We start from the raw sequence: 15,493 nt of genomic DNA, 5'->3' as shown, positions 1-15,493 counted from the left end.
AGGGGGTGGCTTAGTGTTATTTTGGCAGGTAAACTTCAATGTTACCATTTAAAGTTACTTCAAGAATCATATTGACACTACCATCAACAAATGTTCATTCTTCAAATATTCAAAAGAAGAATGGAGATTCACTAAGTTTTATGGAGAACCAGAAATACATTTGAAAGAACATAGATATCCCATTTTATTTTCGGTGTCTCTAGCATATCGCTTTAGTGTTACATGAGAAATGGTGTGAAACTTTCTGTTAAATTTTCGGTATCTCTAACATAACGGTTTAATCTTACAAACATAGATACCCCATGTTACACATATTTTTATTAGCAATAAGATTAAGGGCACCAAAATTTCACAAAAAATTTATTCTTCTTATTTTATTTTGTGTTTATGTTGGGTCCAAATGAGTAATGGCAATTCTACATGAGAAAGGGCATGAAAATTTCTATTGAATTTTCGGTGTCTATTGCATAACGGTTTAGTCTTACAAACATAGATACCCAAAAAATCATACACAGTTGCCTACACACATGGAGCAAGACAAGACTACTTTAGAGCATCTCCAGCAGATTAGCCAAATTTTTGTACTGTTTGGCTCATGAACAGTGACATTTAGCTTTTGCCTACTTACTTTTTCAAATACACTTTCAACAAATTCTCTATCCTATTCTCTATCTCATTTAAATATTATTTTTTCATTCATTATTTTTTTTTTTTAACAACTACACATCTTCCAACATTTTTTTATACAACACATCATTATTATAATAGAAAATATATATTTGAAGAATGAATAGTAGCCCATCAGACTTGATGGGCTACTGTTCATAAGCCAAAAAAAAATGAAGTATGGAGAAGCCGCGGGAGCATCCACAGTACACAACTTCTCCAAATTATAGCTAATATGCTATGCTCCTGGAGATGCTCTTAGTTATTAGAAGCCTGCATCTCAAGCTGTTGACACACACTTTGCATGGTTGGCCGAGACTGTGGATTGACACATAAACATGAAACCGCTAAGTTCAACATTTGAGCTAACTCATCAACAATCTTTTGACTTGTGGGAGGTGAAAGACGATTGTCTAACACATTTTTTAGATGAACACTTGCACCAACTGAGGAATGTAGATCAGTAATGAGTTTGCCTGGATGCTTTCCCATTAGAACCTCAAGTACCAAAACACCAAAGCTATAGATGTCACATTTTTCATTCACTTCCATTGTATAAGCAAACTCTACAAAAAAAGAAAGAAAAAAAAAAAAGAAATAAACAATTTTGAAGAAGATTTGAACTTAAACATTTTACTCCAATATTTATTTACATATAGAAGGAATAGAAACAAATCATTTTATAATAACAATAATATTTTACTCATTTTTTTTTTATATAAAAAAAATATTGAGCCATTGTCATTTGTTATTTGTTATTATCTGTAATTTAAATATATATTATAAAAAGTAAAAAACAAAAAACAAATTGATCATTTTGATGGGTCATTTGTTGAAAGATAACAAGATTTAGTTACAAAAATTAAAGAGGGAGAAATGGAGGAATAATTGTTGCCTCCTAACCATTTTATTCCCTCTTACTTCAAGCCTTAAAACTTTTAAACAATGAGGGAATGAAATAAATATTCTTAATATATATATATATATATATATATTGGTAATTCAATTGTTATAACATGTGGAGAGAGGGATTTGAACCTTAATTCACCTTGTAAAAGGGTCTAGATAATAATATTAAGCCACAAGGCCTTGGTATGTGACTTTAAACGTTTAATTAAGTGTAAAATATTATTTTTGTCCCTAAACTTTATTAAAAGTTTGTTTTTCATCTCTAAATTTTAAAATTTTCTTTTTTAGTCTCTAAATTATTGAAAAATCTTTTATCCATAAACTGTTGAGAATATTTCACTTTCTATCTGTAAACTTTAAAAAAAAAAAAAAAAAAATTACATTCCTAAATATTGAAAAGAAGTTACTTCTGCATTTTCACTTTTGTTTCTAAACTATTGGAAAAAACTCTTTACAAAGTTTATGAATGAAAAAAAGAACTTTTTAAAATTAATGGATAGAAAACAAACTTTTAGTAAAATTTAATGACCAAAATAATATTTTACTATTTAATCAATATGTAATATCCAATGCACATATGTTAACCAGAACGAAAAAAATAAACACAAATATGTTCAAGCAAAGCAAAAGCTATATATAATAGAGAGAAGCTTACCTGGGGCGAGATAGCCATACGTGCCTGCAATTGTTGTCCAATTAGATGAATCAGGCTTCAAGAACCTTGCAGTGCCAAAATCGGAGACATAGGCTTCAAGGTCAATACTCAGCAAAACATTCTTACTAGAGATGTCTCGGTGAATTATAGGTGGGACACAATCATGATGCATATAAGATAAAGCATTGGCCACACTTTTAATGGTTTGTATCCTAGTTGACCAGCCTAAGTCCTTTGCTTCTTTGCCACATAGCATATCAGCTAAGCTTCCTTTTTCCATGAATTCATAAATAAAAAACGTGTGCACTTCATGGAAACAAAAGCCAAGAAGCTTCACAATGTTTCGATGCCTTATTTCTGTTAAAGCTGCTAACTCATTGGTAAAACTTTTTATATCCACAGTCCCTATGCTTTCGGCCTGGGAACTCAGCTTCTTCACTGCTAATTCTTGACCGCCTGGTATTTTTACTTTGTAAACTTTTGCAGATGACCCCACCCCAATACAATACATGTCATCGAAGTTTTTTGAAGCTTCAAGGATGTCCTTATACACGGCCCTCCCGTCAAAGTACCATATTGAGAACGGATGTTCAGTCTTTGATGTGTTTTCATCTTTCATATTCCTTGAGTGCCGCTTTTGGAGATATGCAAAAATCCCAACAAAGGCAAATGAAAGTGACAATGCACTGACTAATGAAGCAACGATGACTACTACAATTTTGCTTTTCTTATTTCCACCACCCTTCTTTACAACTGAGGCATCGCATCGTCGCAAACCTTGGATTTTGCCACATAGATCTTTGTTGTTACTAAAAGCCTCCAATATACCCGATTCAAAGATTTTTCCCTCAGGAAGAGGACCCTCTAAATTGTTGTTTGACAGGTTGACGCCAACCAAGCTCATCATGCTGCCTAGTGACGTGGGGACTAAACCGTGGAGGTTATTGTTGGAGAGGTTCAAGTATTCCAAATCAGAAAGGCTCCCAAGCTGGGGTGGTATCTCTCCTATTAGTGAGTTGAAGCTGAGATCTAGATCTTGTAAGGCCTGGAGATTCCCAATTTGATAGGGGATTGTGCCATTCAAGTAATTTTTGCTCAACCACAGTTCTTGCAGCTTCCAGCAACCCTCTATTTCATCTGGAATTGGCCCACTTAGCAAGTTCATGGAAAGGTCTAGAGACACCAAATTGGACAGTCCTCCAATTCCTGCCGGTACCTCTCCGGAAAGCTTGTTGTCTTTCAGGATTAGGTTGGACAATTTGGATAACGTTCCAATTTCTGCTGGTATGTTACCAGAAAATTGGTTGGAAGAAAGGTCAAGTTTTACCATTTTGCTCAATTGAACAATCTCACTGGGGATTTGACCACTCATCATATTTCCAGCAAGTCTCAGCAATGTCAAGTTTTTGCTTTCAACCCAGTTTGGAGAGAGTTTACCTTGCAACCTGTTGTAACTCAAATCAATATAATTGAGATTTGGGTACACTCCCAAATCCTGGTCTATATGCCCTGTTAGTTGGTTATACTGAAGCTGAACTCTAAACAAGGTTCGGCAATTTTTAAGACTAACTGGGATAGGACCAGAGAAATTATTGAAGGCTGCACTAAAATTGACAAGCTTTCCACCTTGACACACTTGTTGCGGTAAGTGGCCTGTGAAGTTGTTCTCAGCCAGATGTAGAACAACTAATGAAGAAAGATTTCCTATTTCATCTGGTACAGAACCAGATAACCGGTTAGTGAACAGGCGCAAATCTTCTAGTTTTAAAGTCCCAATGCTAGCGGGATTTGTCCTGAAAGCTCATTTTCGTCAAGGAGAAGTGCAGTTAAGCCACTCAAATTACCTATGGATTGAGGGATTGGACCACAAAAATAATTCCCATCAAGAGCCAGTACATCCAGGTATTTCAAATTTCCTATTTCTCCAGGAATTCTGCCACCAAGCATATTATCTTGGAGGAGAAAGTTTTTGAGGCTAAGGAGTCCTGTTTTGGACTGACTGGTTGCATCAGGGAATAAAAGTGGGTCTAGTTCTCCTGTAATATTGTTTCGGGACAAATCAAGCTCATAAACCTGAGTGAGATTAGCAAGAGAAAGAGGTAATGAGCCATTGAGGGAATTTGTGGAAAGGTCAAGAAATTTTAGTTTGTAGAGTGTGCCAATGTTTGTTGGTATGGTACCTGTGAGTTGGTTTTCTTTGAGATCAAGGCTAAGAAGGTTTGGGAAGGAAGAGAGATCTAAGTTTTCGAGGGTACCTTTTAATCCCGTGTAATTAAGGTATATTTCAGTCACGCTCCCTTCATCGTTGCATGCGATTCCACGCCATTTGCATGGACTTAAAGCAGTTGAATTGGTGTGTGCTACCCATGACTTCAGAATTGGTTGGTCTGGGAGGCTTTTTTTCCATCTGAGTAGCGCCTCAGCTTCTGCCGTTGATCTAGGATTAGCCTTGCAGGAGGATAGCAAAACAGACCATGCAAATAAGAGTGTAAATGAAACAACTCTTAATTGCTTTCGTTGCCAAGCCATAGCTCAGAAGTAAGAACCTTTTTTCTGTTGTTTAAATTATTGCTAAGGATATGGGCGGGTTTTTCTTGTTGGCCTCAAATAAGAATAGTGATCCTGATCCAGTAGAGGTAGTGATCATATAAGGAGAAAAGTGTGTAGGGGGTTTAGTATGACCTGAACGTACTGAGGGTCCTCTATTTATAAAGTGTTTACACCCAGTACACTTACAAATCTCACTTGCACATGAATCTGGAGGCAGAGTACTTCATTTCTACCAATAGATTGCAAGTTGATAAAAAATTCGGTACTCTCGAAGTATGAAAAAATTGTGCTTTCTCTTCTCATATTCATGGTAGTCCCTATCATGAATTTAATAAGTGGACTCTATTATGAATGTGGTGCTCTGGAAACACTTAAGAATTACTCCCAAAATGATGGACAAAGTTTTATTTTGGCAAAAATGCAAAACTGACCCTCTACCTTTCACCGTTTTTCATTTCAGTCCTTTAACTTTCACTTTTATCAATTCAGTCCTCTAACTTTTAATTTTTGTCAGTTCAGGGCTCCGTTACAATTCAATTAGTGGCTGCTGTTAGAACCCTTAAAACAACGCCATTTTGTAGAGTTTTTATTTTTTAAATTTGGAATTAAAAGAAAATAAGAAAAATCTAAAAGAAAAAAAAAATTAAGGCCGTCATTCCCCTTCCCCTGAATCAAAACAAAACAAAGACCCAAATCCCTAACGAATTTGGGGAAAAGGAAGATAGACTGAGTCGGATTTGAGAGAGAGAGGGGATCGGCGGTTTAAGAGAGAGAGACTGAGTCCGTTTGAGAGAGAGAGACCGAATTGGTTTTCCAAGATGAAGGTGACTGAATCGGTTTTGAAGGTGACTGAAGTCTGCTCACTAGACTGATTCCCAACACTTCTTCACTGAAGCAGAACGGGTCTACTGTTCAGGAATTCACTAGCCAATCACCTGGACTTGGGAATGGGAATGGGAGTAACAACCAGGTGGAGTGCGGTGAAGTCACCACCACATGTTTGGGGAGTAACTCGAGTTTGAGTTTAGACGAGACATTGAGCCACCACGGTGACAATGACACTTCTCATGATACTGATGCATCCGCTCTGTCTCTGGCCCTGTTGAGACGTCTCGGGTTGTGATGGAAATTCCCAAGGATGTTCGGTCTACTGGAATAAGAAAAATTATGTTTAAGTTTAGTAAAAGAAGAGAGGACTATGATAACTAGTTGTGTGCTTCGATAGAGGTTTTTTTATTTTTATTTTATTTTAATTCCGAATTATAAAAAAAAAAAAAAAAAAAAAAAAAAAAAAAAAAAAAAAAAAAAAAAAACACTCTACAAAACGGCATCATTTCAGGGGTTCTTACGGCAACCACTAACTAAATTGTAACGGAGCCTTGAATTGACAAAAATTGAAAGTTAGAGAATTGAATTGACAAACTGAAAGTTAGAGGACTGAAATGAAAAACTGTGAAAGTTAGAATGTCAGTTTTACATTTTTGCCTTTTATTTTACATACAATTCCCTGTCTTTCACACAGGCTGTTATTGCTTAGTCCGGGACTATGCAAATAATTTTCCCTTTCACATGTACATTTTTTCCTTGTTGATCCTTACTATTCTTTGAAGTTTTGAGGCTAGGTGATTTCTTTTCATTTCATGTAACAATCAAGGGAGTCAATACCGTACCAGAGGCTGTACTGGTTTGCCCAGTAGTACGGTATATTTCGGATATCGGTCAATGCCTATGTACCGTTTCGGGTTTACCGCTATTTTTTATATTTATAAATAAATATATATATGTATGTGTGTGTATATATATTATAATAAATATAAAATTTTACCATAAAACATTTCCTCAATTCAAAACTAATTATTCATAATTTTAGACTTTAGTATCAATTAAAAGAAAAAAAAAACACACACAATATAAAAAATAGAAAGCTTAAAAGTTACCATTGCATACTAAGAAAACAAATAATACTAATAAGTTAATGCAAGTAAGTTACCATTCTACCCTAACAAAAATTCAAAAATAAAAAAAAAAAAAAAATTTCTATACCGGTCGATATGGCCCGAAATTGGCCGGTATAGTTGGTACATGGCCGGTATTTAAACCGGTACGAAACGTTAATGTTTCGATACCGGTATGCAACCGGTACGGTATGTACCGGCCGGTATGGCCGGTACCAGTACGGTATCGACTTCCTTGGTAACAATAAGTCTAGTAATACCCAAAAAAAGAAGAAGTTATTTTTTATTTATATATCTTTCTTGTATTGCTGTTCAGTATTCGCGTATTGAAAAATTAGCTTGGCATCAAGCAGAGGGATAACCAAAAAAATAAAAAAATAAATAAAGACTGGAAACCCATTGTGAAGTGGGTTTAACTCTAGAGAGTTATTGATTAAAACAGAGTTTACTCAACACTAATAACATCAAAACATATGATATAATTGAAAATTGCCTCAAATTTTTATGCTAACTTTTTAAAGTGTAATTTATACAGAAATAAAGTTTATTCATTATCAAAAAGTTTTGATATTCATTTTCAAAGAAGTAATTTTATATTCCTCTCCACCAAAAAAAAAAAAAAAAAAGAGTTAGAATCTCACATATAGATAATATTATTAGGGTTTTGATGGCCTTGGTTCAAGTGGTCTTCCCACGTGAAAAAAAGGATAAGACTAGAGCATGGACTGAATTTCTTTGAATACTAATTTGTCAGTTCTTTTGTGGCTAAAAGGTGCCTACATTACAACCATGTACCCTTGACTTATTCATCATTTCACATGTACAAAGTTTTTGTAGGGTGGGGGAAAGAGGAAAAGAGTCAGAGTTCAAGCTTCTAGAAAAATGTGAGTCTAACGATTTCTTAGTACGCAATATTTTCTCTCAAAAGGGGGAAAAAAAAAGCTAAAAATTTAGAAATCAAAATATAAGTTTAATTTATGATTATAGTGTTATTTAACTCTAATGTGTAAAAGTTTTTATCTTATTAAAGTACTTAACTTTTTTTTTTTTAATTTTTGATTTTATATATATATATATATGTATATATAAATGCTTATATTATAATTGTTGGGGACCACAATTTAATTTTTCAAGTCTTCCTATCTCAAGACCAAAGTCGTCTTCTACTTTTTTTTTTTTTTTGGGGGTGGGGGGAATTTTTCCAAGTCTTTCCTTGCTCAAGAACGCATAAAAACCAACTAGCTTAATCATGATTAAAAATAGTTGAAGAGGTCCAATCCTCTTCATCTCTATCCCTCGTGGGAAGCTTTTTGTTGCTGGATTTATAATCAATGTAGTCATCTCTTTTTTTTTTTTTTTTTTTTTTTTTTTTTTTTTTTTAGCGTTTAACTCCCTCATATACGTTGCTAATAAGTCCTCCTCCACAAAAATTTATTTTTACTAGGAATCAAGGAAGTATTTCCAAATTCAAACAATATTGTTCTTGACCTAACATTGTTATTTAAATACAATTTTCTGGATTCCATTGGATTATAATGCTGAACCAATGCCCTAGTCCAGGATTGTGTTTGGCTAATTGTCAGTTTGTCACTCTAGTCTAAGTCGAATAACAGATATTCAAATGTCAGATGGCATCAAAGACATTAGACATAGGAATGATAACGTGACGTGACGTGATCAGATCATATATATATATATATATATATTTATTTTTCCTTGTGGAGTTCAATGTGATTTGCACACAGACTGGTTCATATAATGACTCCAATAAGCCGCGGAGAACTAGACCCAGTTCACCCAACTTCTACTCCAACCCCTTCATAGTGACCCAAGATCCCATATTAGCATTGGGCCTGGGAACTATCTAAAACAAAAGGAACTCACAAAAGGTCATTATAAATTGGGTTATGTTAACGAGTGTTTTTAGGGCACTAGTTAAGAATCCAGTTAAAGAAAGTTTTTATGGGAAAAGAAAAAAAAAAAAGGGCACTCGTTAGCATTTCCCTTATAAATTTAATGTTAATTTTTTTGTAGTTACATTTTATCATAAATTTCATTTTTTTTATTTAATTAGAATTATGAATTAAATTAATTATGAAATCAGTCGTTCGACCATTGATCTAACAATAACTGGAACAGAAAATCGGGCCTTTTCCAATTCTTTTCCCGACCTGATTTTTAAAAACAGGGATGAAGCCACACAAATCTTTTTTTTTTTTCCGCTTCTTTTTACTGGAGTCAATATGCCTTGTTGAAACTTGAAAGTCCAAAAACTTTGAACATGACCTCCAAAATGACCCGAGACTAGGTAGCTATCACTTTTCAAGTTTTGTTAGAGTAGAAAAGTGAGACTAATTATTTATAAGAAACTAATTATTTATATAAATTAATTATTTAGCATCTGACACATCTCATGAAAGTAATTTTTTATGTTTAGTATGCTAAATGCTAAAAATTTAGCATTTAGCACATTTGATACTAGTGCTTAGTGTAGAGTCTTATTAACTTGAAATAATACCATAAGGTCATTTACATTGCGCACCATCATCTTGCATCAATTCTAAGCTTAAGCCTGCAGAGTAAAGACTAGAGAGATTGCCGTACGTATACGACATTGCATATTTTGAGATGTCAATTACCAAAACCAAAAGCATATTTTGTTCCTACATTTTTCATAAGTGTTAGGACATATATGTTTTAACTTGTTTAAGAACATATGTCACTTAGTTATGTAAATTGGCTAATCCTTTGACAAAATGCACTTTGCTTGTAATTGGGTAGTTCTAGGTGTTTTTAATACTTCAAGAAACAATGTTTCAAGGTCAAGTGTTGAAGTCATCAAGCCTGTCCAAGAGAAAGCAAGTTGAAGTGCAGAATTTTTAAAGCTCGACACCTCTCGATAGCTACCTCGACACCTGCTATCTGTCGAGATTTAAAAAGTCAGATTTCCAATCTGATTTTCTTGGGATCCGTGAATATGTTTTTGAGCCTTCTTTTCTTCTAACCCTAAACATATAAAAGGATTATTTTAAGAGCCGTTTTGGGTGACACAAGTTGCATTATCATTGAGCAATCTCTGTTTAAGCAAATTGTGATCAACAGACGAAGTTCTTGACCTAGTTCATCTTCCATCAAGAAGTTGCTGTGTATTTGCACCATAGGGTTTTGTAACCAAGCATCTTCCTGCTATTCATCAGAAAGGATGATCTGAAGAACTTTGCAGCCAACCATTCTTCATCAGTTGGTGTTCTGAAGTCGCGTACTTGGATCCGCGCATTGGTTAGTCACGTACTTGGGAGCCGTGCATCAAAGGTGGAGACTGTCACTACAGATCAAGTCCAATTGGGTATTGGGGTAAGGGTTAAACTGTAGGTTGGTAAGGTACTTGTGATTCCTTTACTTGTAACCGCATGATTTGATAATAGTGGAGTTTCGGGAGTGGTGACCTGAAAATCACCCGGTGGGGTTTTTGCCATTAGGATTTCTCCCATTCGTAAACAAATCACCGTGTTATTTATTTTCCGCTGCGCACTTAGTTGATTGGTGATTTGTTTGTGCTTTCATAAAATTGCATGATTAATTGATTAATTAATTACTTGGCTAAATTAATTAATTAGGGTTAATCACAAGGGGCCATTCATATTGTGACCTATCAATAAGCAATATGACGTTTAAGAATTCATCAAAAAAAAAAAAAATGACGTTTAAAAGAGTGACATAAATTTTAACAGTATAGTTTACCACTTTCTCCGAAATGATTTCTTCACAGTGTTAGGGACGCAAAAAAGGATGGCCTGACTTGTATCATTGTAACTTGTAAGACCCGCCTTAAAAAACGAACCAAGTTTATGGTCAACCAAAGCTTTCCCAAAGAAAAGAAGTTTCTGGTCAAACAAAGCAAAATCCTAATCAAAAGAAAAGGAAAACTTCTAGGCAGCTTCTCTTTATTTTCCTCCCACCAACAAAACTAGGAAAAAAAACAGTAATTAAATACTTTGCTAGGTCAGGACATCAATTTATTTTAGCGTAGACAATGTTTGAATTTTATATCTCTTACGCGACAATATGAGACTTTATCTGTCCACCATAAAGATAGAGGTTTGTTTTTTGTTTTTTGTTTTTTATTTTTTGTTTTTTTGTAAGTTAATTATGATGAAAAAGGAATAAGAAGGAGGTGATGAAAGTGACTTCTCTATTTGGGTGTGACCGTAAGTAATACTCTCACTTACCAAGACCGGTCTTGCAAGAGGAACCCATAGATAAATCATAAGTAAAATTCAGCCGAGACGATTGACCTCGACTAAGAAAAATCAAAGTCTATACGAGATATTAAATGGTGTGATGGCTAAAGCATTAAAAACTCAACCACTTTTTGCCTAGGTTTCTTGACCAAACGCCATATTTAGACGGAGATTGATTTAGGAGTGGTTCACATTGCTACTCTGATGAAAATGATATCTCTTGCCTGGAGACTGGATGGCCCACTTGACCCAACATTCGCCATATTGACTCTAGTCAAGGGAGTACCTATGTCAGGAAAATTTATTAGGTATTTTATTAATTGACAAGTATTGACAAACCACACATTATTCTTCAGTCAGATATTCTATCCTGATGCAAAATCCTAAACAAAAGAAAAGGAAAACTTCTAGGCAGCTTCTCTTTATTTTCCTCCCACCAACAAAACTAGGAAAAAAAACAGTAATTAAATATTTTGCTAGGTCAGGATATCAATTTATTTTAGCATAGACAATGTTTGAATTTTATATCTCTTACGCGACAATATGAGATTTTTTTGTAAGTTAATTATGAATGAAAAAGGAATAAGAAGGAGGTGATGAAAGTGACTTCTCTATTTGGGCGTGACCGTAAGTAATACTCTCACTTACCAAGACCGGTCTTGCAAGAGGAACCCATAGATAAATCATAAGTAAAATTCAGCTGAGACGATTGACCACGACTAAGAAAAATCAAAGTCTATACGAGAAATTAAATGGTGTGATGGCTAAAGCTTTAAAAACTCAACCACTTTTTGCCTGGGTTTCTTGACCAAAGGCCATATTTAGACGGAGATTGATTTGGGAGTGGTTCAACTTGCTACTCTGATGAAAATGATATCTCTTGCCTGGAGACTGGATGGCCCACTTGACCCAACATTAGCCATATTGACTCTAGTCAAGGGAGTACCTATGTCGAGAAAATTTATTGGGTATTTTATTAATTGACAAGTATTGACAAGCCACACATTATTCTTCAGTCAGATATTCTATCCTGACGCAAAATCCTAAACAAAAGAAAAGGAAAACTTCTAGGCAGCTTCTCTTTATTTTCCTCCCACCAACAAAACTAGGAAAAAAAAACAGTAATTAAATATTTTGCTAGGTCAGGATATCAATTTATTTTAGCATAGACAATGTTTGAATTTTATATCTCTTACGCGACAATATGAGACTTTATCTGTCCACCATAAAGATAGAGGTTTGCTTTTTGCTTTATGTTTTATGTTTTTATTTTTTTGTAAGTTAATTATGAATGAAAAAGGAATAAGAAGGAGGTGATGAAAGTGACTTCTCTATTTGGGCGTGACCGTAAGTAATACCCTCACTTACCAAGACCGGTCTTGCAAGAGGAACCCAAAGATAAATCATAAGTAAAATTCAGCCGAGAAGATTGACCTCGACTAAGAAAAATCAAAGTCTATACGAGATATTAAATGGTGTGATGGCTAAAGCTATAAAAATTCAACCACTTTTTGCCTGGGTTTCTTGACCAAAGGCCATATTTAGACGGAGATTGATTTGGGAGTGGTTCACATTGCTACTCTGATGAAAATGATATCTCCTGCCTGGAGACTGGATGGCCCACTTGACCCAACATTAGCCATATTGACTCTAGTCAAGGGAGTACCTATGTCAGGAAAATTTATTGGGTATTTTATTAATCGACAAATATTGACAAACCACACATTATTCTTCAGTCAGATATTCTATCCTGACGCAAAATCCTAAAAAAAAGAAAAGGAAAACTTCTATGCAGCTTCTCTTTATTTTCCTCGCACCAACAAAACTAGGAAAGAAAACAGTAATTAAATATATTGCTAGGTCAGGACATCAATTTAGTTTAGCGTAGACAATGTTTGGATTTTATATCTCTTATGCAACAATATGAGACTTTATTTGTCCACCATAACGATAGATGTTTGTTTTTTATTTTTTGTTTTTTGTTTTTTATTTTTTTGTAAGTTAATTATGAATGAAAAAGGAATAAGAAGGAGGTGATGAAAGTGACTTCTCTATTTGGGCGTGACTGTAAGTAATACTCTCACTTACCAAGACCGGTCTTGCAAGAGGAACCCAAAGATAAATCATAAGTAAAATTCAGCCGAGACGATTGACCTCGACTTAGAAAAATCAAAGTCTATACGAGATATTAAATGGTGTGATGGCTAAAGCTTTAAAAATTCAACCACTTCTTGCCTGGGTTTCTTGACCAAAGGCCATATTTAGACGGAGATTGATTTGGGAGTGGTTCACATTGCTACTCTGATGAAAATCATATCTCTTGCCTGGAGACTGCATTGGCCCACTTGACCCAACATTAGCCATATTGACTCTAGTCAAGGGAGTACCTATGTCAGGAAAATTTATTGGGTATTTTATTAATCGACAAGTATTGACAAACCACACATTATTCTTCAATCAAATACTCTATCCTGACGCAAAATCCTAAACAAAAGAAAAGGAAACCTTCTAGGCAACTTCTCTTTATTTTCCTCCCACCAACAAAACTAGGAAAAAAAACAGTAATTAAATATTTTACAAGGTCAGGACATCAATTTATTTCAGCGTAGACAATGTTTGAATTTTATATCTCTTACGCGACAATATGAGACTTTATCTGTCCACCATAAAGATAGAGGTTTGTTTTTTGTTTTTTATTTTTTTGTAAGTTAATTATGAATGAAAAAGGAATAAGAAGGAGGTGATGAAAGTGACTTCTCTATTTGGGCGTGACCGTAAGTAATACTCTCACTTTCCGAGGCCGGTCTTTCCAAGAGGAACCTATAGATAAATCATAAGTAAAATTCAGCCGAGACGATTGACCTCGACTAAGAAAAATCAAAGTCTATACGAGATATTAAACGGTGTGATGGCTAAAGCTTTAAAAATTCAACCACTTTTTGCCTGGGTTTCTTGACCAAAGGCCATATTTGGACGGAGATTGATTTGGGAGTGGTTCACATTGCTACTCTGATGAAAATGATATCTCTTGCCTGGAGACTGGATGGCCCACTTGGCCCAACATTAGACATATTGACTCTAGTCAAGGGAGTACCTATGTCAGGAAAATTTATTGGGTATTTTATTAATCGACAAGTATTGACAAACCACACATTATTCTTCAATCAAATACTCTATCCTGACGCAAAATCCTAAACAAAAGAAAAGGAAAACTTCTAGGCAACTTCTCTTTATTTTCCTCCCACCAACAAAACTAGGAAAAAAAATAGTAATTAAATATTTTACAAGGTCAGGACATCAATTTATTTCAGCGTAGACAATGTTTGAATTTTATATCTCTTACGCGACAATATGAGACTTTATCTGTCCACCATAAAGATAGAGGTTTGTTTTTTGTTTTTTATTTTTTTGTAAGTTAATTATGAATGAAAAAGGAATAAGAAGGAGGTGATGAAAGTGACTTCTCTATTTGGGCGTGACCGTAAGTAATACTCTCACTTATCAAGACCGGTCTTGCAAGAGGAACCCATAGATAAATCATAAGTAAAATTCAGCCGAGACGATTGAACGGTCTTTAAAGTGAGAGTATTACTTACGGTCACGCCAAATAGAGAAGTCACTTTCATCACCTCCTTCTTATTCCTTTTTCATTCATAATTAACTTACAAAAAATAAAAAAAAAAAAACAAAAATAAAAAAAAACCTCTATCTTATGGTGGACAAATAAAGTCTCATATTGTCGCTAAGAGATATAAAATTCAAACATTGTCTACGCTAAATAAATTGATGTCCTGACCTAGCAAAATATTTAATTACTGTTTTTTTCCTAGTTTTGTTGGTGGAGGAAAATAAAGAGAAGCTGCTAGAAGTTTTCCTTTTCTTTTGTTTAGGATTTTGCGTCAGGATAGAATATCTGACTGAAGAATAATGTGTGGTTTGTCAATACTTGTCGATTAATAAAATACCCAATAAATTTTCCTGACATAGGTACTCCCTTGACTAGAGTCAATATGGCTAATGTTGGGTCAAGTGGGCCATCCAGTCTCCAGGCAAGAGATATCATTTTCATCAGAGTAGCAATGTGAACCACTCCCAAATCAATCTCCGTCTAATATGGCCTTTGGTCAAGAAACCCAGGCAAAAAGTGGTTGAATTTTTAAAGCTTTAGCCATCACACCATTTAATATCTCGTATAGACTTTGATTTTTCTTAGTCGAGGTCAATCGTCTCGGCTGAATTTTACTTATGATTTATCTATGGGTTCCTCTTGCAAGACCGGTCTTGGTAAGTGAGAGTATTACTTACGGTCACGCCCAAATAGAGAAGTCACTTTCATCACCTCCTTCTTATTCCTTTTTCATTCATAATTAACTTACAAAAAATAAAAAACAAAAACAAAACAAAAACAAACCTCTATCTTTATGGTGGACAGATAAAGTCTCATATTGTCGCGTAAGAGATATATAAATTCAAACATTGTCTAGCTAAAATAAATTGATTCCTGACCTAGCAAAATA

At 34.6% G+C, this 15,493-nt stretch overlaps 1 protein-coding gene across 1 annotated transcript; it reads right to left on the bottom strand.

Annotated features, from left to right (window-relative positions):
• Positions 1-402: 402 nt before the first annotated feature.
• Positions 403-4,889, bottom strand: LOC112022453 (MDIS1-interacting receptor like kinase 2-like). The gene is given in 3 exon segments (XM_065767186.1): positions 403-1,232; positions 2,231-4,012; positions 4,015-4,889. Coding segments are annotated over 3 exon segments (2,835 nt in total). The 5' UTR covers positions 4,760-4,889; the 3' UTR covers positions 403-924.
• Between the last annotated feature and the right edge of the window lie 10,604 nt (positions 4,890-15,493).

Source organism: Quercus suber, unplaced genomic scaffold, assembly GCF_002906115.3.
Source record: "Quercus suber isolate HL8 unplaced genomic scaffold, Cork oak 2.0 scaffold_782, whole genome shotgun sequence".
In the NCBI taxonomy this organism is placed as follows: domain Eukaryota; kingdom Viridiplantae; phylum Streptophyta; class Magnoliopsida; order Fagales; family Fagaceae; genus Quercus; species Quercus suber.
The sequence above is the reverse complement of the archived record's forward strand: the minus strand, read 5'-3'. Positions and strand labels throughout refer to the sequence as shown.